Here is a 26,528-nt window from a genome sequence, read left to right as displayed (position 1 = left end):
TGCGGGCGCCGACCACAGGATTCCACCCCTCCTGTGCAGGGAGAAGCGATGGAAGGTGCTGACAACCAGGGTGCAGGAGAACAAGGTAGACCAGTGACACAGAATATGTATGGGGATTATAGACCACGATTCCGCAGGGGTCCTCCTCGCCAAAGACAGCCTAGAGAGGACGGCAATGAAGAAGATAAGGAAAATCTAGGAGATGAGACCCAGGGTCAGCAGCCACCTCAACGTCGGTACCGCCGCAACTTCAATTACCGACGCAGAGACCCAGAAAACCCTAAACCACAAGATGCAAAGAGACAAAAGCAGCCGATCCACCAGCTGAGAATTCGTCCGCTCCCGAGGCTGAGCAGGGCGGGGCCGAGTAAATGCCGGCTTACAGTCTCTACCATCATCCGGTTGAGTCATCCAACAAGAAGAAATGAATATGAAATTCCAGCAATAAGAAATGAACAAAAGATTGGAGCTGAAGACCTTAAGTGCTTGCTTTTTGCCCATTGACCAGATAACTAGAACTATCTGCATTATCTATGCAGCATGGGGTTTTTATTATTTTTACTTAAAGACGTCTCTTTTTGGTAACGACAAAAGTGTTTTTTAGAAAAAAGAAAAAAAAGCCTGGTTTTTCTCAATACACCTTTAAAGGTTTTTAAATTGTGTCATATCTGGTCAAGTTGAGATTTTTAAGAACCTCATTTTTAATTTGTAATAAAAGTTTGCAACTTGATTTTTTCAAAAAAGTCAACAAACGACAAGCACCTGTTAATAAAGGTATTAAATAATTAAAAAAAACCAATACTATCTGATTGATTTCCCCCAAATATGTATTGTAATAGAACTTTGCCAGTTACAACCATGAAATGGCTCAACTATGTAGAAACTGCATTTCTCGGGGTTGCTTCCCAAGCACCTCTACATTCTGGGCCATAGTGACCTCTTACTAAACTAATAAATGGTTATTGAATAATGACAAAGACAAACATCGAAGTCTCTGCCTTCAAGTTGCTCAGCAGGATTTCAATTTTTTTCTGCTGCCTCATTCTTTCCATGTGAAACCCTTTCCCTTGAATAAACCCTCTCGTGAATATCAATCCTTTTCAAAAAAATATAAAATATTCAAGCACACAGAAAAATAAAGCAAATCAGAAAATAAATATCTGTGTACTGGATTTTAACAGTTTGCAAACTTATTTATCTTTTGTTTTTGATTAATAATTCATTAGAGATGCTCTTAAACAGGATTCTCAGATCTCGTCCTTTGCTCTCTCTGGGGGTAACTACTATACTGAATTAGTTTTTATTTTTTACATGTATGTTGCATCCCATTACTACATATGTATAGATCCACGAACAATATGTATTATACTATACTAATTCTTCTTTTTTTAGTCAACACAATATTGACATTTAGTTATGTTATAACATGTCCCTTTATTTTTCTTGTGTTACCTATTACATCTGTATTTATGTTGCAGTTTTCATGCCTACGACTCTGTATAGGTGCTCTCTATTTTTCACTTCTCCATTTCCCCTCATTTGTCAATGTCTTTTCCAAAAAGTCAGACTTTGATTTTTTCCTATTTTTTCTGTTTCTTAATTCTTTAATTACTGCTTCCATATTTATCATCTCCTCCCTTTTAGTTTTTGGGATTTCAGAATTTTCTTTCTAACGTCTTGGGGATTTAAAACATTGATTTTCAAGGTTTCTACCCCCTCATATAAACATTTAAGGCTATTCATTTCTTTTTACAGATTGTCTTTTTTTTTTAAGTTTATTTATTTATTTTGAGAGAGAGGGAGGATGAGCGAGCAAGGGAAGGGCAGAGAGAGAGGGAGAGAAGGAGAATGCTAAGCAGGCTCTGCACTGTCAGCATGGAGCCCAATTTGGGGCTCAAATTCATGAACTGTGAGGTCATGGCCGGAGCCGAAATCAGAGTCATGCACTTAACCGACTGAGCCACGTAGGTGTCCTAGTTTTTTATGGATTGTCTTAATTGCATCCTAGATGTTTTTGATATGTAACAACTTCATTATCATTAAACGCTAAGGTTTTTCTTATTATTTGACCTAAGAATTATGTAGAAGTGTATTTGTTTAAATCCCCAAATTTATGGCTCTTTTGTGGTTATTTTTATGTTTTTTATATTTATTCACAGAACAATCTGTGTTAATTTAAGGTTTGTTTTGTGTTATATACAAATTGTGGTAAATTTTTGAGACTGTTTCCTGTATACACAAAAGTAATGTGTATTTAGCAAGTTGGAGGTTTATAGTTCATTGCATGGTTACTAAACATAATATGTAGTTGTCTTTCAAATCTTCAATTCTTTAATTCTTATTTATTTGCTTATTTACTTATTACCTCAGTTAATTAATTTATTTATTAAGTAGGCTACATGCCCAGCACATAATCCAACACTGGGTTTGAACTCACGGTCCTGAGATTCAAGACCTGAACTGAGATCAAGAGTTGATGCTTAACCGACTGAGCCTGAAGTGCCCCTGAATAATTAATTCTCTTTTATATTGATCTTTCAATTATTGAGAGAAGTGTATTAATAACATTCGCTAGGCTTCTGAATTATTCAGGTCAAATTTTATAATTTGCACTTACCATTGCACTTAATATTTTGGGGCTATTTTGTTGGGTATACATGTATTAATCAGGATATGAAAGTCATTTGTTTACTGTGCTGACTTTGTAACAATGAATGACCGGCTCAGGTCTTGATACTGGTTTCTGGGAAGCAGTCCTCTGTAGTCGGTCATGCTTCTTCATGTCTTCCGAGTGAGGCAGTTCTGGAATCTCTTTTCAAGGGAGTTCATATAGTGATCAGTGGTGGAAGATAGTGTCTCCCTCTGGGCAAAGGGCAGGCATGCCCATTATAAAAGGCTTGAGTACCCTCGGTTCAGAGTTCCTTTCCTTTAGGAATCCATCAGGGTCCAACACTACTGCTCCTGTGGGACAGGGGGTATGAGGTGACTGATGCAGATATGCTGATGCTCATGCTACTTGCTGGGCATGAGTAATAAAACCCTTTGTCTCTGATCCAGGAGTCTTGTGTCTTATACTCAAGGAATCCATGAAACGGTGGCAGGCTAACACATTACCTCTAAAGCAGGAGAAATCTTAGACCATCTAGAATTCTCGACACCAGACTCACTTCCCCTCCTGTTAAAGCTTGCTTGTGCTGCTGCTAATATTTCCTTCATACTCCACAGTGCCTATTATAGAAAGTTCTATTTGATTTATGTGGTAGCTACCTGGAGAATTCTCTGAAACACAATAAGAGTTGACTCTATATCTTTATGCTACTGCTGCGAGGACATTGCAAAATGCTCTTTTATACTCACTCCAAAGGGCTTTCGTCTGGAGTTTTGCCTTGAAACACATCTATAAAACTACCCTCCTCTTTCCCAGCAAAGTCATACTTGAGTATAATTTGAGTTTTGATTTGAGATTTGACTAGTTTGCCTTTGCATTTTCTTCGGCATGTTCTGAGTAGATTGAAGAAGTTTGTTTTTTTTCTATATTTGCAAGTTATTCACTAATGTATTTATGTAAATAACTTGACCTAATTATCAGTTCTCGAAATAAGATTAATTATCCAGCTGGCCAAGTTCCTAGGCAGCCTCTTTCACATAGTCGGCATTCCTCAGCATGCTCTGTCATATTGTGTGCTCAGGAAATAAACATCATTTTATATTATTTTCTGCAAAGGTAAATGTATCAAAAGATTAATAATATGCAGTCCATGGCCAAATGGTAATGATTTTTGCATTGTACATTGTTTTACATTATTTATTCTGTGGCTTCCTTCCATGGTGAGAATAATTTAAGGCTGGCTATAATTATTGTTGAAGTTTGTTCAAGATATTTATACTAGGAAAAATTAGCAACCCAAATAAATAATCAGATCTTCCTATTTCTTAGAGCCAGTCTTGTGAAAATATATTTGTTGTAAGTACGGAAAAGTCTTAGAGATATAGTTTGAATTTCACTTAACTTTTTAAATTGCCCATAGTCTTTTAAAAATTTTAAATGATTTATTAACTATTGAGTAGGTACCAACAAAGAGTTGTAAAATACGTGTAAAGCATAAGGAGTCAGGATTCAACAATATATGTGTGCCCACCTCCTACATACTTTGCTATCTTTTCAGATATCCTCCACTCTCTTACAAATCTGTGCTTCTAAATCCCTGGATTTTTAAAAAATAGATAAACCACATATATTGGTATCCCAAAACATTTTAATTTTTCATGTTTTTAATCACTACATAAACAGAAAAATTGCCTCTTAATTCTTTTGTGATTTCTTTTGCATTCAATGTTACATCTTAAAGTTTCATCCAGGTAGGGCACTTGTGGGAAAGAACACTGCGTGTTGTATGGAAACTAATTTGACAATAAACTACCTAAAAAAAAAGTTTCATCCAGGTCATTTGTGACTTAAATTCCATTCATTTTCATTGTTGTTTAGCATTCCAATATCAACTCTACCACAATTCATTACATTTGTGGACATTTGTCTTGTTTTCATGCTGTTTTTCCAAACAAAATCTGATGCTGAATTGTCAGTCTCCTGGAACGCGGATGCGAGTAGTGTGAACACGGGGAAATGAATGTGGAATATACAAATGTGTTTTGTGAGGGATGTGACACATGTGTGATTTTAAGGGAACCAATCCTAACCCCTTTCCTCTATAAGCACTCTTCCTTAAAAATTGAACTTCCTGAGAAATTACTTGAGATGTCGGTCTTACTTGCTGGCTTCCTGTGTAATGTAATGACCTTCTTTGGCCATTTCAAAAAAGCCATACTTCTCTCTGTTGGTCAATCTTAATACAATGTTCTATTTTGGGGTGTAATGATCTAACTTGAAAGGTACCAAGCAAATGAACAGTTTGAAATATTGCTGTAGGATAGTACTGAGAAAGTGAACCATTTGAACGTCTGGTTGTCTGGGCTGAATTGTACATCCCTGATATTAGTATGTGGAAGTCCTAACCCCCAGTACCTCGGCATGTGATTGTATCTGGAGGCAGGGTCTTTCAAGAGATGATTAAGTTAAATGAGGTCATTAGGGTGATTCCTAATGCAATACGACTGATGTCCTAATAAGAAGAGGTTTGGACATAAACAGTACAGAGGGAAGACAAGGTGAAGATTGAGAGAGGACAGGCACACGCTACCCCAGTAGAGCGCCTTCAGAGAAAATACCTTGATTCTGCCAACACCTTGATATCACACGTTATTTTCCAGGATGGCAAGGAAATATATTTCTCTTTAAGCCACCTTTTCAGTAGTATTTGTTCTGGCAGCCTAAGCAAACTAGGTAATGCATCTCAGTAACAAGTCTTTTTGCAAATCAGGTTTCTTTTTTTTAATCCTTTGATTTCAGTAATATTGGAAGAAAATCTAATTGAATGATCTGCTTATTGATCATTGAAAATATCTTTGGTGATTAATATTTGTGTAATTTTGACACATTATCTTGAAAGTAGCTCAAAGATTGACTACAATTTGATATTGTAATAACTAAATCTCTTCAATTCCCACATATTTATTAATATATTATTATTCAGAGCTTATGTCTGTAGAAACAAAAAATGATGCTTAATCCTCTAATTCTAGAGAAACCCAGTATTTATCTATAAATTAATTAACTAATTTAAAAGAATCGTCTCACTAAAAGATGATAGTATTTTTGTGTTTAATAGTATTTATAAAATTCAAAAACATACTTAATGCTTTGATAATTGTATATGATTATTATTTGTAATGTTATCTTTATCAAAACATTAACATTTAAAGACCTATGGTTACAGATTATTCTAAATAATGTAATTTTAATTTATAATCTTGCTTTTATTGTAGAGAAGAAATATTAATAAAAGACTTTTAAGCTTAAAATGTATTATATGAAGGTGGAGTGCCTGGGTGGCTCATTTGGTTAAGTGCCTGACTCTTGATTTCTGCTTAGGTCATGATCTCACAGTTTGTGAGTTGGAGCCCCACGTCGGGCTCTGCGCTGACAGCACAGAGCCTGCTTGGGATCCTCTCTGACTCCCTCTGCCCCTCTCCCCTTCTCTCTCTTTCTCTCTCTCAAAAATAAATAAGCATTAAAAAAATATTACATGAAGGTAAGATTCAGTATAAAAAGTAGACTTTAAGAAAGCACAGAAAAAATAAGTAACACTGAAAAATTATATTCTGAAGATCTTATTTTAGTGTTTTCTAAATAGATATTGAGTATTAAATTATCATACTATTTACATCCCACTGGAAACAGTTAACAATGAAATCATTTCATTAAAAAAATTGATACTTATTACATTTTAGAGGTACATCCCTTGCAACTTTTTAGACTTAGGATGAAATTTTTGGATGGCAATTTAACAATATATGGCAGGAGGTGTATTTTTATAGAGATTTTACAGATGTGCAACAAGCAAAAAAGCTTGAAGAATACTGGTCTAGTTTTGATAACTAAAAATGGAATTGATGACCCATATAATAGCTTCAACTCTACAAACTAATGCCAAAGGGCAGAGATATAGGTACCAATTAGCATGTTGAAGTAAGGTTTTTCCCCCCTATATCCTCACTAGCATTTGGAATTTTCAGATTTTCTTTTTTTACATCTTTTTTTTTTTAAGAAAATGATGTCTATACATTGGTGTCTTGTGTTTTTAATTTGCATTTCTCTTGTTACTAGTTAAATTGAGCATCTTTTCATATACTTCTCAACTTCCTTCTCTGTAGAGTGTCTATTCAAGCTTTTGCCCATATTTTTTCTTGGGTTATTTTATTCTAATTGCTTTGAGAGGATTCTTAATATGTTCTTGTTACTCTTTTTCAGTTATATGTATAGAAGATACTTTCTTCCAGTACATGACTTGTATTTTCATTCTCTTCATAGTGTTATGTGATAAAAAGAAGCTTCAGTGATTTCTTTGTATCTTATTTGCGATATCTTTCCCTACATCAAAACCATAAAATTTACATTGCTTCTTAAAAGTTTCCTTTTCGCACTGAATTCTTTCATCAATCTGGAATGGATTGTTATACTTGATGTATATGTATCCAATTCCATTCTTTCACGTAGTTGAACGGTTAAAAACACCATCATTTACCCATTGATCTAAAGTGCCAACTCTGCTGCAAATCAACATTCCTTATATGTGTAGGGATGGGTCTGGGCTCTTCATTGTTTCATAGACTAACTTGTTTCTTTCTGTGTGGTAGAAATGGTTCATCAAGCCCACTTCTTTCTGGGCACACTGTGCACTACCTTTCCCAGCCTTTCTTAAAATTGATGGAGTCACGCGACTGAATTCTAATGGGAGGTTGACAGAGATTGTGTACATAACTTCCACACTTGGCCCCTGAATTTGCCATGAAACCCTTCACAGGTTTTTCTCTTGTCTGTGGCAGATTCAGAGGATCTGATAGAGAAGGGGGAGTCTATACTCAGTGGCAAGAGTCCAGGGTTCTGAATATCCATACCATGCTCCTCCCAGCACATCAGCATGTACCTACATCTGCCACCAACTTGCCTTGGACTTTTGTTATTATCTTCACTTGTTTAAACCAATATAGTTAAGAACTGAATGTAATAGACCTCAACGTTTTACACTTGTACATCCTTCCACTATGCAAATGGAAAACTGTCAATAGGGCAGCATGAAGCTGACCCCATGAAGATACGTTATTATTGGTGAAATAGATTCAGGAGACTGAATCCATTACTATAAAACTATCTTTCTATTACTAAGAGGATAATAAGATATCCCATTCTCTCAAGAGGCCATCACACATTGTAGTTAACAGTTTATTCTCTATTGGGAGAGAAAGGGGACAGATTACACCTTATTTTGAAGGTACAGGAGAAAGTAACCAGGCCAATCATACCAAACAGGCATAAAAGTGCCAAGACTGAAATGCATGTATTTTAAACATTTGGATGGTTTTTTATTTTAAGCACAGCTCAGCTCCAGTGAACGGTGAATACAGACAGTAGTATCATTTTTCCTATCTGAAAAGAAACCACATTAATTATTCTTTCTTCAAATTTAGGGGTAGATGTTTCCAGTATCGTTTTTACAGTCTTTTGGTGTTTGGTGATGTGGATATGGTCTCTGTGCTGCCTTGTGGACTTTGTAGCAGCATGGTGAGCTCAGCCCATGAGCTGGCTTGGTTTCATATAGTATTCCCGCTCTCCTGTGTAACCTGCTGACTTTGGACAGCTTACTAAACCTCTCTGTGTCTGCACAGTTATCTACAAGAAGGAGATTACAGTAGCCTCATTTCATAGGGCTCTTGGAGAAGTAAATGAGATCATTTATGCGAAGCACCTAGAACAGTCCAATATTGAGTGAGTCTTATTAAATGTGGGCTAAGCAGTTTGAGAAATCTGAGCTAATAACCATAAATTAGGAGACAGAAAAGATAGATGAGAAGATTAAAAACTCAACTTGACAGTAGTAGAATTAGAAAGATACATTCAAATGGAATAAACTCAATTCAATATTAGGTCATTGAAATAAAACTTGATAGTTGAAGCAAAACTCAACTTGACAGTAATTGAATTAGAAAGATACGTTAGAGGGGCACCCAAGTGGCTCAGTTGGTTGAGCGTCCAACTTCAATTTAGGTCATGATCTCATGGTTTGTCAGTTCGAGCCTTGTGTCGGGCTCTGTGCTTACAGCTCAGAGCCTGGAGCCTGCTTCAGGTTATGTCTCCCTCTCTCTCTCTTTGCCTCCCCTGCTCACACTCTGTCTCTCTCTGAAAACCAAACACTAAAAAAAAAAAAACCACAAAGATATGTTCGAATGGAATAAACTCATGAAAATGAAAATGTACACTGATCTTACAATTTGATCTATAGACAGTTGACAGAATCAGTGTTGGTGTCTAAAATGGTGGTTGCCAAAGGCACCCAAATTATTAATGTTTTTCTAAAAAATTATTGTAATTGAAAAATCAAGAAGCAAATCACTATTGATACACAAGCCCATGTGATAAGTAGAATTGGACTATTAGAATGAAGGGTACAAATAGCCTTTGCTGAAAAGGAGTAATTGTTTGGTCATCTTCCCTTAAATACTGTCAGATATATTTTCAAGTGATTATTGGATCAACTCATTAAAGATGAAGAAGGCAACAGAATTAAAAAATATATGAAGCTTTATTGTCAAAAATAGATAAACTTTAATTTCCTTGAACAGGAATATTAACTTCAGAATCTCCATAAGCCATTGCCATTTCATGAGCACGAAAGACAAGAGTCCATGACAACTGTTAGTGGAAGAAGGAGAGTGGTTCTACATCCATCCAGGCCGAGAAGTCTCGCCCACGGAATCACAGTGGCCTCCGGAGTCCTAAACAATAGCAGAATGCAAACAAGGTCGACTTATCCTGGCCCCGTCCTATACAGTTCAGCTTTGCGGGATCATTCCAAATGTGAAGAGATCGATTTGTTAGACTGCTTGCTGATTTGAATAGTGAAGTTTTAGGTCACTTATGGGATCAGCAGGGCCCGCTTTTGAGTAACATCAGGATGAAGACTTTTGTGTCTAGGAGCCTGGCTTCAGGTTTATAAAGCGGTGGTACTAATAATTTGGCATGAGACCAAAATCAGCTCCTGATGGGTGACTTACTACAAAAATGTGAGGGCCTTGCTGAATTGAGGATCACAGTGTAGAGGCTATACTCTCATTAAGATTCCACAAGGATGGCTAGTGACCCAGCAAGTTGGGACCAGAAAAAACATCTTTCTTGTTCCCCAGGAACAGGTATCCAAGGTTGAAGAGAAGGGGTTAGCGAGGCCCCGGCTCTCATTCTCTAGTCTGTACTGTAAACTAGACACCCATGACCACAGCGGCCTTCGTAAATAGGCCCAACTTGGTGATGAAAAGTGGTAGCATGTACCTATCCCCTTTGAAGATTCAGGTTAAGGAGGGAAACTTTGGTTCCTAGGAGATGCCCGGGCCAGATGACACCGACACAGTGAGATGGTTCATCTGAGGTTAAACATATATTAATGGCGAAAAGAAGTGAGATTATCAAGCAAATGAGAAAGGAGCGGATCTGAGAACTCACCTCTCATCCCCATCCATATTCACCAGTGGAAGAGTAATCAACTAGATGCCAAAAAATCGGTTCACCATTTTCCATTTTTTTAGCTGAAAACTAACATTCACTACTTGAGCACTAGAAAAAGTGAGCTTGAATTGTACCATATTGAAAACATCACTGTTACTGAAATGAAATACATGCTTTCGCCACCTCTTTGAAACAGAAGCACAGACAGGATGCAAAGAAACGGGGAAGAAGTGCTGTTCTTGATGTGACATCGCTTATTCACGCCTGCGTGGGGTTAACTTTTAATTAAGTTTGCCCACTAAATTCTACCCTTCAGTCTAGGAACCCTTTACATTTGAGGAGGGGCAGGAAATTGATGCAGGCTTCTGGAAGTTTTGGTGGGCTAAGCATCATTAAGTTTCTGTGACCGAAAGGATCACTCTGAAAACATACAGAAAAAAAAGCCATATGAAAATCAGACTAGGCACAGTCAACTTAGAGTCTCGTTAGCAAGCCCCCCTGTACAAAGCGAAGTCAAACAGAAAACTAAAGTGGGTTGCTTCTTTTATTCCATGCCATTTTGTGAAAACATGTGATATAGGCAGAGAATGTACACTTTCTCAGGTCCTTTCTCCAAAGCCATGAAATTGGCCTCTTAGTTGGGTTGCTATCAATGTGGAGCCATGGAAGGAGATGACTCAGTTCAGGGTTTCTGGCTGAGAGGAGGTAAGGGGACCACAAATGACTCTCAGGGGGCAGCTGTGTAGTTTTATTACCCAATTATAAGAAGGATCTTTAAAATATTTCCTTATCAGCACTCTTCAATGACTGTTGTTCCAATCAAGGAGTAAAGCTTTTTCTTAACGAGGCGGAATCCTGAACTCAGGATCAGAGTTCGCCTGAAGCCAGATGAGAAGCGACCTCGGCTGAAGAAAAAGTCCCTGAAGCTAGTCCATGAGCAGTTCTCCTGCTTGAACACAAGTGTGAGCTCAAAAGTGGGCACCACACTAGAATCGCACACAATCTTATCCAGCTTTTTACATACGTTTTCAATTTCCAAGTTCACGTGCATAACACAACCTCGCAGGCCGCAGGGCTCCGTGGAGGAAAGCCGCAGGACGTCTTGAGCTATTCTCTGGGTCAGTTTCTCAGGGACAAGGACTTTGGAGCAACCAAGTTTGGTTTGCTTTGACTTGGAAAGACAGTTCTCCAGCATTTTAACCAAATTCTGGCACGTGGACTCCTCAAAAATCACCTCATTGAGGTCGGGTTCAGGAACAACATAATCCCAGTAGTCAAAATCTGTAGAAAATGGAAGTTCAAGATGAAAGAAACACACCAAGATAGTAACATTGGTTACTTCTATCCACCATGTCTACCTGTTGCTCGTAGTGGTTTGGGAGTCAAGAGGCTTCACCCTGCTGTTAACTACTGCATACCACAGCAAGCCACTGACCCTCTCTGAGACTGGAAATTCATCTATGGGGTAAAGATTTTGATAAAAAGGATGGATATGATCTAACCTTTATTCTTTATACTTGCAGGTGTACACACACACAAGCTTACAGATTGTATAAAAAACCAGTGATTTTCTTTTCTCTCTTACTCTGAGGGTTTTCTAATTTTGTTTTACACAGAACACATATTACGTCTGGAATAAAAGTGGTCGTAATTTTTTTGGTTTGATGGACTGTTACTTCCTAAGATTATATGTGTTTGTTCTTGTAAAATGAAGAATTTTTGCTCCTGCTCCTTAGTGAACTTAAGATGGACTTGCTGAGTTACATTAAATATTGAATGTGTGTCTTTCACAGTCTCTACCAGAATGGTCTGCAGATCCCAATTTTAGCTTCAACCTCTCTGATTAAAAACTGCTCAAAGGGAAGACCTTTGAGGTTCACGAGGATATTTATAACTGGCTGGGTAGTTGCCGTAGCCAAGCAAAACAAAACACTCCTAGGAAAATAAAATTAGATTTGCTCAAAGGAAAAGAGACACTCTGCATTTGGTCACCTACCTTCCAAATTAATCCTTCCACTTGGCAGAATGCCACTCTACACACACACACACACACACAGTCAAGGGCGCAGGGCTCTGCTCCCTAAGCATACTTCACCTTCATTGGCTCCTGCCTTTTCCTCTTTCCACATCATGCATCCAGTTAGATCATTTTTTTTATAACTAAATAAAACAAATACACTCCAAATTATAAGGCTCCATATTTTACTTATATCGAAGACAGAATTCTAGAGCTTTGGCCTATACAATTAGGTCATCAACCACTTTGCCTTCAAAGATCTGAAGCAATTTGTCTATGCCACACAGCTCCTTAGTAGCACAGCAGTGTGTAACCTGGAAACTGCTGCTTCAAATTGCGAATGGAAGGGGCACCTGGGTGGCTCCTTCGTTAAGCCTCCGACTTCGCTCAGGTCATGATCTTGCAGTTAGTGGGTTCAAGGCCCACATCAGGCTCTATGCAGACAGCTAGCTCAGAGCCTGGAGCCTGTCTTGGGATTCTGGGTCTCTCTCTCTGACCCTCCCCTGCTCACGCTGTTTCTCTTTCAAAAATAAATGAAACATTAAAAAAATTGCAAATGGAAATATGTCTAGCACCACCGCTGTTTTAAAATTTCCTTTTGGCGTTAAAAACAGGAGACTGGGAATACTCACAAATAGAATACTACTCAGCAATCAAAAGGAACGCATCCTGATCTAAGCCACAACATTAAAAAGGATCTCCACATCATTAGGCTGCGGAAAAGGAATCAGATGTAAAAGTATGTATTAAATGAATCCATTTGTATGAAACTGTGGAGGTGAAACTAATTTATGGAGACAAAAATGCAGATTAGTGTTTCCCTGGGGACAGGGGAGGGCGAGAGTGGAGAACTGATGGCAAATGGGTACAAGAGAGTTTGAGGGGAGGGTTGAAGGCAGTGGCTATAAGGATGAACACATTTGTTAAAACACAAAACTGTACACTTAAAATTCGCTGTAAATTCACAACCCCATAAGGAACCTATATAACGTTTAATCTCAAACAGCCTGTTACCCGCAAACTAGACCACGCAGCCTTGGGTTATTTTATTTTATTTTTGTTGCTGCTTTTGTTTCTTACTATAATGAACAGAAGAAGATGCTAGAAAGTTTGGAAAGGAGTCTTTTCAGATAGATTTTGTAGCACTCTCCACATCAAGGGAAGGGGCGCCACCGCCCGCCCATCTCTTCTACCCAAGGGCTTCGACCTTAAGTGTAGAGAGTGGCGGGCGGCTGGGAAACTCACCATTGAGCAGGCTCCCCGGGTGGAAGCCATGGTCCAGCAACTCTGAAATGCTGCCCGGGTTCTTACTGCTCAAACTGCCAGTGGCAACCATGGTCAACGGCTCCGTTTCGCTCGCGGGGCGGAACGGCCTTTCTGGGGCACTGGAAAAAGAAGTCAAGAAGGGCAGATTTGCAAACGGAGACAAGACGTGCAAAGGCTTCTAAAACGCCCAGCGCCGCCGAAGCAAACTAGCCGAGCCAGTCATTTTCCAAAGGGGAGGAACCGGCCTCCGCAACTCAAGTTTACAAAGCCCCGGGAGTGGAGACGCCGGCAACGGCCGCAGCCTAAAACGAATTCAAAGTTAGCAAAACTTGGAGCCAGTCTGCCCCGCGGGGCTCACCCCAGCGCCCGGAACTGCGTAGCCCTTAGCCCCTGCTCCCTCCCCCAAGGTCGCTGCCTCGCTCACCTGCCGGGAGTTCGCTGGGGCGGGTGCCCTCGCTGGCTGGGCTGCGGGGTAAATCGAGGCAGGAACTATCCCCCCACAAGGCACCTTCTCCCTCGGAAGCTCAGAGACCTGCAGACCCGAGCAGCGACCGGTCCCCAGCACGCGTAGTACCCGCTCCACCGAGCAGCATAGCCCCTGGGACCGCGAGCACTTTATAGGCCCAGCCTTTTCACCCAGGCGCGGCCCGCCCACCTGCACCACCCCTCCGCCGCCCTGCGCCCCGCCCTTCCCGGGGTCCGTTCGTATTTCAACCCTGCCTCTCGCAGCAGCCCTAGGGGAGCCGCTGGGAAACTGAGGATAAGCTTGCGGCAGGGTAGACACCTGCTGTTTCCTGGGTGGGCCGCAGGTCACCGAGTCCGCAATTCCGGGTGCTCGAGTCGCCAAAGACTGACCACTCCCCTTCCACCACCAACTTGGATTCTTTGGCGCGACCCCACCCCCAGCGCGCGCGCGCTCTCCTGTTGCTGGTGCCCTTGTTAAGATTCTGTCGGGGACAGCGGGAAGCATTCCGCCCTTTCCGTCTATTACCGCGACTCAAGGCTTTGCTGTGTCATCCTGAACACATTGCTTATATATCTGCTTCGATGTTCAGTGAGCATCATTTATGCACTTAACTCTGGCCTCTAACCAAGTCAGCTCTACTCGGCGTAGGTCCCAGGTTTTCACATCCTCCCCTTCTGCCCGCGGTCAGATCTAGTTTGCCTTTTCCGCATCGGAGGCTCTCCAACATTTTCGGAAGGGCTTCATCCTCCACTGCACTCCAGGCACCCTTTCTGCGGTTTCATCTATGACTAATGCGTTTTCTCCGCGAGAAGGGTGAGCCTGGGACTCTTCTAATTAGACCTGGCTCCACAGCGCCGGGAGCTTGAATGAAGGGGAGTTTGCCAACAAAACTAAAGCAAAACCATTAGTGGGACCTTAGCTGCTGCTTCGCCTGATCCTAAGGAGCAACTGTCATTCCCAGAGGTAGTCGTATCTGGCGAGCCCTGTTAGGGGGAGAAGCCTGGTCGCGGGCAGCCTTGAAGGGGCCAGAGCATCGAATTTTAGAACCTGCTAGGTAGGAATAATCCGTGTGTGGCTTGCTGCGCATTCCAGAACCGGAGCGCACCAAGAGACAGAGGAGCCGCGCACAATCTGCTCACACAACCCATGGGCAGGAAGCCAAACAAGATTTTCTTTCAGAGTCACTAAGACACCCTTTTCCTGCTTTGACGTGCAGCAGAAGATGGTCTGCTCCACCGAAGGTCGTGGGTCAGGAGAGGCGAGGGAGGGGATGCCCGGAGGGGAAGACTTTTCTACAAGGAGGAGGTTCTAGTGTTCTCTTCTGGGATTATGTGTACGAGGATCTGTAGGTTAGGGCCTTGAAAAGCAGATTCAGCTGTCCAGGCTAAAAACTCTCAGTAAGAAAAACAACAACAGAAGGGGTACGGAGGGTGTGATAAACAGATCAGTGGGAGGACATTGGGAGGCAGAGCAACAGAAATTAAAGCCAGCTTGACAGTCCATTTTTAACTGGACTCTGGCAGCTGCACTGCCTGAAGGTCAGGCCAGCCAAGGAAGGAGATGATGATAGGCTGGTCTTTGAAAGCAGATTTCCACTTCTATTTCAATAACAGAAAAATGGGAAACAAACAAGCCCATTTAAGCCGATTAAAAAGCAGTTTCAGTGGCCAGTATGTTCAGGACCAATAGATGAGTGCCTGCTCCGGGTCCCCCTCAGCTGCCCAGCAATGTGGGGGGTGGAGGAGAGGGCAAACTGCAGAAACTCCTTTCTTCATCTAGGTGGCAATGTTAATGAAGCTGTCTCTTACCTGCCTCCGAGGAGAGTTATTCCATTAATATAATGAGTGGTCTGAACCTACACCAATGAAATAAAGATATCACCCATTTCATTTCCCTTAGGGTATTTAGGCAAAACTCATAAACTAAGTACTCCCAAAAGACCAGAAAGATGATTGGACTTTCTAGAACATGGCAGTTACTCCTGGCTTTTACCACTAACTGAAATTTTGCAAAGCCCTTTGAGATTGTACTGCAGAAAATAATTTATATGTACAAAAGACTGAATAATATTCTTTCTGGATGAATGGGCCTAGCTTTTGGGAATTATAGAGCATAAGGAATGATTGATGTGGAACACATACTTGAGAGAATTAGTGGAGATTGTCCCTTTTCATCTACTTACAAGGTAGAATATTCATTCTATCAGGAGTTTGCATCTTTGTGGGGTTAAATAAACAGACCTAATTTTAAAAAATGAATCATAGAACAGAATTTGGAAAAACTAAGGGCCATTATAGTTTTGTCAAGAGATGACACACTTAGTCTTAGTTTTTAAGTGTTGTGGATATATTAATTATAACTGAAGGTTTATCACAGGGGTGTACCTCAGGTGTATGAGGTCATGATGAAGTAACTACATTTCATTGCTGTTTTGTTACATCCTCTCTAATACTGTAAAAATAGTTTGTGAGGGTGCTTACTGGAAATAATAGTTGAATATGAAGAAAAAATCTAATTGGTTAAATACTTTGATTGCCTTTCATAAACCAGTGTAATATAGCAAACTACCAAAATCATAAGTAAGGCCTTTTTTATTTTTTTATTTTTTAGATTTTTATTTTATTTTTTATAATAGTTTATTGTCAAATTGGTTTCCATATAACACCCAGTGCTTCTCCCCACAAGTGCCCTCCTCCATCACCACCACCTCTTTCCCCCCTCCCCCTTCCCTTCAATCCTCAGTTTGTTTTCTGTATTCAATAGTCTCTCAGGTTTTGTGTCCCTCTCTCTCCCCAACTCTCTTTCCCCCTTCCCCTCCCTATGGTTCTCTGGTAGGTTTCTTCTGTTAGACCCGTGGGTGCAAACATATGGCATCTGTCCTTCTCTGAATAAGGCCTTTTTTTAAAGTTTATTTATTATTAAGAGAGAGCACAAGCTGGGAAGAAGCAGAGAGAGAGAAACACCACAGAATCTGAAGAGGCTCCAGGATCTGAGCTGTCAGCACAGAGCTCAATGCAGGGCTCAAACTGATGAACCTTGAGATTATGACCTGAGCCGAAGTCAGGCGCTTAACAGACTGAATTACCCAGGTGCCTCCCATAAGTAAGACCTTTAGCTTAAGCATGCTTTTTTATTGCTATGATTTACTCATCTACCTTCTTACAAAGAAGAAAAATAGTGGTCACGTGTGGCAACAGTATGTTCATCTGATGTATATACCAATGCTGAAGTTCCATGCCCCCCTCCTGTCTAAATAAAGTATTTATAATATCATTGCTCACATCAAGTATAAATTCAGAATATCAGGGATACTACAGAAAATGAAAAACAAATATGGTACTTTAGTATATTGTTCTAGGAAATACTGGTGTCTTGTGCATTCATGATTTGGAGTGCTGAATATTGATTACATGTTTTACCAACTATTTTTTGGTCTCTATCCAGTATGAGCCTTTTTTTCTGTAACTCTTATTAATATATTGATATCCAATGCAGTGCTTATTTAATAACCTAAATTATGACATCAGAGGAAAAATGACTGAGTTTCTTAGACTGTATGATGGATTCAGGAAGGATTCATAGGACACGGATGTCCCTTAGCAAGCTCATAAGAGCTTGTTGTAGATTAAAAGAAAAACCCTTATGATCAACACTAAATATTATCTCTTTTTTTATAAAGAAATCTGAGATCTTTAAATGCATACTATCTCTGACTTTCCTTGGTTATGCTAAAATTGTGAATCTAGCACTCATGTGAAGTTTTAGACCAGAGTCTGGTACAGAGCAAATGCTTAATGAGTGATAGCTATTATTATTGCAATTTTTATTGTTCTGAAATTTTAGTTCTTCGTTTAATGCAGCAGGCATTAATGGGCTACATGGGATTGGGGAAATATTGTTAGAGCAGACCAAAATTAATTGTCTTTCCTGTTTGTAGGAAATATTGAAAATATTTGCCACTGATTGGGAGACTTTTTTAAAAAAATATTTTTATTCATTTTTGAGAGACAGAGAGAGACAGAGCATGAGTTGGGGAGGGACAGAGAGAGAGTGAGACACAGAATCCGAAGCAGGCTCCAGGCTGTGAGCTGTCAGCACAGAGGTCCAAGTGAGGCTTGAACTAACAAACCACGAGATCAAGACCAGAGCCAAAGTCAGATGCTTAACGGACTGAGCTACCCAGGCACCCCGAGAAAGACTTTAAAAAAATTATTGTACATGCATAACTACTTGGGGGAGTAGGAAGAGATCTCTCAATGATATGTAAGAAAATAATATGGGTACAAATTTGTCTTGGTGCAAAATACAATTATTATGTACTAACTTTCTTATCTAGGATATGGTTTTCTGGAAAAAAATTTATAGGTATTTGAAATCATCGATTTTCAAATCTTCAACATACGTATGATCCTCTGTTAACATTCTGGATGAGATATTTCATTGTCTTTGAGGGTGCTCCAACCAATAAAATTACAGCTTAATGATGAAATATGCAATGAGTTAGACTGTAGAATAATAAAAGATTTTCCATTAAGTAAGGTAACGTGAAGGCTTATTTAGTATAAGACAAAAAAGGCCCAATAGAAAATAATACATAATACCTGCTGCTAAAAGCTGAGAGAATCTTCCAGTAGCAGAAGGCATTGCCTTTCTAAATTCAAGCAAAGAAATGGTTACCATAGTGACTTATCTCTTAAAATAGTTGTATGATTTTTTCTTTTCATAAACAATGTTATGTGTTATCTCTCTTTAAGTAAAAAAAGCTGATATGTTTAAATGCACACAGTCCTTGATTTTCCTTAATTACACAGAAATTTGTAATTCAGGAGCCCGTGTAAGAGTATGTCAGCTAGGAACTTGGAGAAGTCCTTGACACTTTTCTAGGAATAGCCCCTGAAACCTTGTCAAGTTCCAGATCTGGGAATGCCACCATGACCTACCAATCCTCTGGAATTCTTATGTGCACAGAGATGAAACAGGGAAATAAAGCTGTGTTTTTGTGTAGATGCTGATTTTTCATTGGTCCCCCTCCCTGACTAGCCGAGTGTCTTAGTCTGGTGGCCAAGCTTTATACAACTTTTTTCATTCATATTTGTGTCGTTATTGCACAATAATTAAATCGAAGAATGTCTGCATATGGACTCGATAGAGAAGTCTGCAGAGTGGTCTTCAGAATGACCCCCATTCTGCAGACGTAAAGAACATTGATGTTAAAAAGCTTGACAGATGGAGATTCTGTTCTTTTATCTTCATGGGGTAGTAGTTAGACCTATGGACTACTACTGCCATCTTCATTTCCCAGCAATGACGCTAATTAGCTGTATAAACTTTGATAAGATACTTAACATTTCTGTATCTCCATTTCTACCTTTAAAATCGGAGTTATAATTACTATATGCAGGACCTGTGGGGGAGATTAAATTAATATATGTGTTTGAGGGTGGGTTTCAAAGTGTATCTTTTATACATATTCATTCATTGGCCAGTCCACATCCAGTAGGTTTTTATTGAGTATTAATTTTCTGTTAGGCACTGAGAACACAGCAGAGTCCCCATAGAGATTATAGTTTGGAAAGGAATGTAGGCAAATCAATATGAGCTCACAATTAGTCTGATGAGTTAGGGGGTGCTACGGGCAGCTCTGGTGGCATAATGTTATAAGCACTATCATATTTTGAAGAAAGGTTTATGGCATTGCTTCTCGGTGTTTCATGGACAAGTAGCATGAATGTCTTTTAGGAGCTTGTAAACAATGCAGAACATCGGTCCTTAGTCCAACTGAAACAGAATCTGCTTTTTGAAAATACCCCTAGGTGATTCATATTGTATGCAATTAAAATTTGAGAAGCACAGAAGACCAGCTAAGCATTTGTAAAACTCATCCTAGGCCAATTAATTAAAGAAACATGTATTGAATTCCTACTTTATGCAAAGCATGGCCTTGATGAAAGGTGGAGTTCCAGCCGGGCAAGTGTTGCTGATTGTCCATAGCTGGTCAGACTCAATGGCCCTAATGAATCTAGTCAGTCTTGTGTGGGTTTTAACACCTTGGGCCTGGCTCATAAAATCATGCACAGCTATGTGAAAACAGTCTGATTTTTGGAATAGACTATACTACCTAAAATAAAATCCTGTTTAATAAACTTGAGGCACTATCAAACTGTAAATTGTTTCAACCTTGTTGAAATGGAAGCCAATTATGTAACATATGGAATGGGCTTACTTTGTGAAATGTATTTAAAATGATCACTCTGTGGAATGTTGTGTTTGGAAACAACAAATTTGGAAGGAAGGGTGTAATACAGAAAGATACATGTCTTATTACTTCCAAATTTACTGGAGAGGGTAAATATAGTTGTGCTAGTATTCATCTCTTCTGCTGTGATTATATCGTAAAATATACTTTAAAACATTGACTTGGCTTTTTGAAACACTGTGCGGGTACTTGAGCTATTTTTATGGATGATATATATATTATGGCAGAGGCTGTAAATCATAAATTGCTGAAGCTGTCTTTCGGAAGATGTCGGTAAAGCTGTAAGCACGCCGAAGTGCATTCAGTTGTGCGATACTGATGCATCATATCTAAGCTGAGCAATAAATGTTATTTAAAAATTAATGCACAGCAATGCATAATTACCTTTGCAGTGAGTCTAGATGTCCGCATACTAAACACAAAAAGAAGTGCTCACTTCTGTATGTGTAGCAGAGCAGCACACCTTAATGATTGGACTTTAGGCTCCTATTCAACCAGATTCAAATTCTGGCTTCGATAAGTAGACATTGTACAATTAACTTAAATCCTTTGAATTTCAGCTTCCTCCTTTAGAATATGGAACGTTCGATGGAACAATGAATGTTACGTTTCTGACAACATGAGTCCTACGTGTTAAGAGCTCAGTCAAATGTGGCCATCCTAAAAACACACAGCTTGTGAGTTTGCTCATGCGAATGCACATTGTACTGCGTATTATAATAATTCACCAAGTTCCATGTTGGGTTTTTCGGGGTGATAGGAGGTTTTATTTTGCTCACAATGAGCACTAAAGGTTGTATTAGCTGGAGAATTAGGAGGCCTGGCTCCACAGATAGCTTTTATCCTGGCTTGATCTCTGGCTTCAGGTAGGAGTTATCTATGAATTTAGGAGCAGTGGCGCCTAGGCTCCTTTTGTCAGTGTCTAGGAGGTAAAAAGTCACTAGAGAGGAAGGGCACGGGGCTGCTATACTTGAGAACGATTTCTGCTGTGCGCTGAGGACCATGTAGAGCAGCAGGAAACAACCACATGTGATGCTACGCTGAGGGCATGAGTGATGAATATCTTGGTTTTAACGTCTGGGTGACCAGTCTGCCTCATCTCCACCCCTACTCCGAAAGTCTCAATATTGCATAGGATTTCAAATACTTGACATGAGCATTGGGTCTATGTAGTAGGAAGATGAGAATGGTTAGGGGGGAGAATGACTGGCAGTAAACTTACCTATTCCTTGGTGGAATAATATATATCTTAATATATCAGATATTAAGTGAAACTAGCAAACAACAAAGTAGTTTTGCTTTATTCCACAACCAGTGTGTGAACTACCACTGAAATTATTTCTCTCTACTAACACAGCTATAGTTCTAATTCTAAAAAAAAACATTTAATTTTTTTTCTTTTTGTTCAATGTACACATCTTGAAGCAGTTTTCTTGGAAGCCCTACTTTTAGCATTTATATTCAACTTAAGAGTCTCATATCTAGTGCATTTTTTAGTTACACTATTATTGAAATATTGCTGCCTACAAAGAAATCTATATATGAAGTACTTCTTTAAAAGTATTTTTAATGTGTTCTGTTTTTAAACAGTTACTATGAAAGCTCTATATATCAGGAGTATTTTTGTATTTTCTAAATCACGGAGCTGTTTATAAATTGGCATAATAAAGGTATGGCCCTTTTAGGCAATTACATAAGTGGAATCCAACATATTTAACTATAAAAATTAGTTTTAGGGGCGCCTGGTGGCTCAGTTAGTTAAGCATCTGACTTCAGCTCAGGTCATGATCTCGGGGTTTGTGAGTTTGAGCCCTGCATCAAGCAGATTTAAAGCCTACAGCCTGCTTTGAACTCTGTGTCTCCCTCTCTCTCTGTCCTCCCTACCCTCTGTCTCTCAGAAATAAATAAACATTAAAAATTGTTTAAAATAGTTTAAATATAATGATCCTTATATCTTTATCCTACTCTTAAGTAGTCCAGGGGAAGTGTTGCTGAAGTAGAACCAGAAAACTCAAAATAAAATAAAATAAAACGCTAAAGTAGAATTGACTTTGAATTTACAAATAGCCAATTTAAAAAATTACAAAGTAAGGGGTACCTGGGTGGCTCAGTCGATTAAGCACCGGACTTCTGCTTAGGTCATGATCCGGTGGTTTGTGAATTTGAGCCCTGCATCAGGCTCTGTGCTGATAGCTCAGAGCCTATAGCCTATTTCAGATTCTGTGTGTCCCTCTCTCTCTGCCCCTCCCTCTCTCTCAAGAACGAATAAATATTAAAGAAAAATACGAAGTGAAAAATCAGATTCCTACTGTTGACTCTCACTCATTCCATTCTTTGCCCCTCACCCACAAGAAGTAACCACTTTAGTTTTTAAGCATTCTTCTAGAATTTCTTTATGAAACTAAAAGCACATACTAACATATATTCGTTTTCTTTCTCTTTTTTTTTAACCTAAAGGGAAATATTATATTTATGTTCTTCACATTGCCTTTTTTCCCTGACAACATAGCTTAGAGATTTTTTCATATGAATACATTTCGTTCTCTGTCTCTCTGCTGTGATGTAGTGTTCTGCTTTCATTTAACCAGTACTGCACAGAGGGACATTTTGATTATTTACAGATTTTTGCGATTACATTCAGTGCTGTAATGAATAATCTTATTCATAAGTTACATTGGGTTTGGTGAAGTTTACCTCTAAGATAAACTGTCAGAGAAGGGACTTGGGAAACAAAGGATAAATGTGTAAAATATAGTTTGAAAGATCTTGATAAATTATCCTCATAAAAGTTGTACAATTTGGGGCATCCACCAACTTCTGTTTCCTCCTAGTCTCTCCAACATGTATTCGCGGATTCATCAGTATTTTAAGCATATACAATGTCTTTTTATATGGTTTTAAGATACTCTAGAATTCCATTGTTTAGGAGTTGTGATTTTTCTTATTCTAGGCAGGAAAGATATCATTATCCTAATTTTAAAAAGGAAGAAACCATAAATGGAAAGTACCAACAATAAATCTGAGGAAAAACTACAGATACATAATATGCTTCCCAATTCCTGATTTTTGAGGGAAAGCTCTGAGGCTGTATCTACAGTGACCATTATGACTTCGCTGAGGGGCCATTCCGGGCAACAAGAATGTATATATATATATTTTTAAAATTCATCAGTATTATATATATTTATCAGTATTTATATATATATATATTAAATGAATCAATATTTATACTACATTGTCAGATTTTTTTTTGTTATGTGGGGCCATTTCTATGTTTATTGAAGCCAAAAGCCCTTTTATTTCTTGGATATTAAAAAGAGAATATTCATCAGAGCAGAGAACAATATCTTTTAATATAAAACTTACAAGTTACCCATAACTTGACTTCAATGTTCAGACAGTTAAATAGCATTTCTCTCTTTTCATTGCAAAATCGTCACTCTTGTTATAACTCACAGTAGAATATTCAGTTAGCTGCCAGGCAAATACATCATGCTATTGAGGACAGATGAGAGCATGGGTTCAAATGCAGTCTTAGGGAAGTTCATGGTCTGCTCTGTTCAATTCCATAGCCCCTACACACATGTGATGAGTTTTAAAATGTAACTAGTCCAAAGTGAGATTGTATAAAATATACACCAGATTTCAAAGATTTAATTGAATATAGAGATTATAAAATGTCTCATTAATAACTACTATATTAGTTACATGTTAAAATGGTAAGATTTTTATATACTGGGTTAGATAAGACATATTAGTAAAATTAATTTCACTTGCTTCTTTTTTAATTTTTTTAACATGGCTACTAGAAAATTTAAAATGTCCTATATGGCTTGCAGTATGGCTCACCTTAAGAAATACAGAACAACATGATTCCTTTTTTTAAAAAAATTAAATTAATTAAGTTATTTATTAATTTACACCGAAGTTAGTTCGCATATAGTACAATAATGATTTCAGGAGTAGAAACCAGTGATTCGTCCCGTATGTGTGACACCCACCGCTCACCCCAGCAAGTGCTCTCTTTAATGCCCCTCACCTTTTAGCCCATCTCCCCACCCACAGCCTCTCCATCAACCCTCAGTTTGTTCTCTATATTTAAGAGTCTCTTATGTTTTGTCTCCTTTCCTGCTTTTATATGATTTTTGCTTCCCTTCCCTTAGGTTTATCTGTTTTGTATCTTAAATTCCTTGTATGAGTAAAGTCATATGATGTTTGGCTTTATCTGATGACTAATTTTGCTTAGCATAATGCACTCTAGATCCATCCCCATTGTTGCAAATGGCAAGATTTCATTCTTTTTGATTGTCGAGTATTACTCCATTGCATATATACCACATCTTTATCCATTCATCTGTTGATGGATTTTTGGGCTCTTTCCATACTTTGGCTATTGTTGATAGCATAAGACAGCATGATTCTTTGTGTGTGTGTGTGTGTGTGTGTGTGTGTGTGTGTGTGTGTGTTTTATTTATTTTTGAGACAGAGAGAGACAGAGCAAGGGGAAGGGGCAGAGAGAGAGAGGGAGACACAGAATCTGAAGCAGGCTCCAGGCTCTGAGCTAGCTGTCAGCACAGAGCCTGACATGGGGCTTGAACCCACGAATGTGAAACCATGACCTGAGCCAAAGTCGGAGGCTTAACCAACTAAGCCATCCAGGCGCCCCACAGGACAACATGATTCTTGATCTTTGTCACTTCATCTTAAAAAAAAGAAAAATAGTAGATCTTTTGTATATGTATGAGGATTTGTCAGTTCTTAAAAGTGTACTCAGTAAGCAGTGACTATCAATTTTGGGGGTCAGGTTTATTGAAGTATACTCTAAATATATTATTAAACAGTCTTTTCAGTGTAGAGCTCTACCGATTTTGAATGATCCTACAGTCATGTGACTACCACCACGATCTACATATACAGCAGTTCAATCATCGCAAAACATTACCTTGTGTGTGTTTGTGATCAACCTCTTGCCTCAGCCCCAGCTCTTGGCGATCAGCCATCTCTTCCAGAGTGTTAATGGGATCACACTCTATGGGCTTTTGAGTCTGATTTCTTTTAAAACTTAGCATAATGCATTTGAAATTTATCCAAGTTGTTGTGGGTATTCTTTCCTTTTTACTTCTGAGTACGGTTCCATTGTACAGATGTAAACTTTGTTTTTTTTACTTGCTAGTTGAAGGGTATTTGGGTGTATCCAGTTTTTGGTGATTATTAATAAACATAGTATAGATATTTGTTTACAGATTTGTGTATGAACATATATTATCATTTCTCTTAGATAAATGCCTAACAGTGGACTTGGTGAATCAAATGATAGGTGTAAGTTTAATTTTACAGGAAATGGCCAAAGTGTTTCCCCCAAAAATGGTTTCATTCTGCATTCCCATTATCAATATATGAGTGTTTCAGATGTGCCATATCCTTGTTAGAACTTGGTACCGTCATCTTCCTCCACTTATTTTTTAACTTAGCCCTTCTAATCAGAATGTAATGATATCTCATTGTAGTTTTGATTTTTATTTACCCAGTGACCCATGATGTTGAACATCTTTTTGTGAGCTTCTTTACTACCTGTATCTCTTCTTTGGTGAAATGTATATTGAAACATTTTGCCTGTGTATTTTTTATTGGATTATCTGAGTGTTCTTTATGAGTTCTGGATATATGTTATTTATCACATACGTGTTCTGCCAATATTTTTCTAGCAGCTGTGGTTTGTGTTTTTATTCTTTTAACAGTGTCTTTTAAAGAAAAGTTTTTAATTATGATATTGTTCCATTTATCAATATTTTTATGGACCACATTTTTGGTGTCATACCTAAGAAATTTCTGCCTAAACGAAGATCACAAAGGTTTTTCTCACGTTTTTTTCTAGAAGTTTTATAGTTTTATGTGAGCATATATGATCTATTTTGAGCTCCTTTTTATATATGGTATGAGGTGTGGCTAAAGCTTTGCTTTTCATACAGATAGCCAATTTATTGAAAAATCATACTTTCCCCATTGAAATCTTTTTGCATCTTTATGAAACATCAATTGGCCATACACAAACCACTCTATTTCTGGTGTTTACTGTATTCTATTACTCTATATATCTATCGTTTCATCAGTTTCACAAGCCTTAAAATCAGGTTGTGTGAGTCTTCTAAATTTGTTCCCTTGCAAAATTATTTTGGGTTCCTGTTTCCTTTGCATTTTCATATGGATTTGAAATCTGTTTATTTATTTTGAAAGAAAATGTCTTGAGATTTGATTGGAAATGCATCAAATTTGGAGAAACTTGTATCACACTTTCTTGAGTTTTCCACCAATAAACATGATGTAAACTCTCTTTTCATTCAGGTCTTCTTTGATTTCTTTCATTAGGGGTTTATAGTTTTCAACACCCAGAAACTGCATAAATTTTGTT

General features: G+C 38.6%; 1 protein-coding gene and 1 pseudogene across 2 annotated transcripts; one reads left to right on the top strand and one right to left on the bottom strand.

The window, feature by feature from the left end:
- Positions 1-32: 32 nt before the first annotated feature.
- Positions 33-544, top strand: LOC115277531 (annotated as a pseudogene).
- Positions 545-9,178: 8,634 nt separating this feature from the next.
- On the bottom strand, positions 9,179-14,873 carry DDIT4L (DNA damage inducible transcript 4 like). Of its 2 annotated transcripts, none has more exons than XM_029921600.1 (3): positions 14,778-14,873; positions 13,377-13,516; positions 9,179-11,395 (listed from the first exon to the last, which is right to left on the bottom strand). In XM_029921600.1, exons 2-3 carry the CDS (start codon positions 13,465-13,467, stop codon positions 10,905-10,907), a joined length of 582 nt encoding a protein of 193 aa, XP_029777460.1. In that variant the 5' UTR covers positions 13,468-13,516; positions 14,778-14,873; the 3' UTR covers positions 9,179-10,904. The 2 variants fall into 2 exon arrangements, with proteins under 2 accessions (XP_029777460.1, XP_029777418.1); XM_029921558.1 differs by lacking the exon at positions 14,778-14,873 and adding an exon at positions 13,822-14,006.
- Positions 14,874-26,528: the final 11,655 nt, after the last annotated feature.

Source organism: Suricata suricatta, chromosome 1 (genome assembly GCF_006229205.1).
Source record: "Suricata suricatta isolate VVHF042 chromosome 1, meerkat_22Aug2017_6uvM2_HiC, whole genome shotgun sequence".
NCBI classification, from domain to species: domain Eukaryota; kingdom Metazoa; phylum Chordata; class Mammalia; order Carnivora; family Herpestidae; genus Suricata; species Suricata suricatta.
Note: the sequence above shows the minus strand (reverse complement) of the source record. Positions and strands in the feature narration are given on the sequence as shown.

Bases quoted from the DNA above. Each gene is read 5' to 3' on its own strand.
- DDIT4L (XM_029921600.1), bottom strand. From the start codon at position 13,467: ATGGTTGCCACTGGCAGTTTGAGCAGTAAGAACCCGGGCAGCATTTCA. The intron at 11,396-13,376 runs GTGAGTTTCCCA...CATTTTCTACAG, and splicing joins CCCGGGGAGCCTGCTCAATG to ATTTTGACTACTGGGATTAT.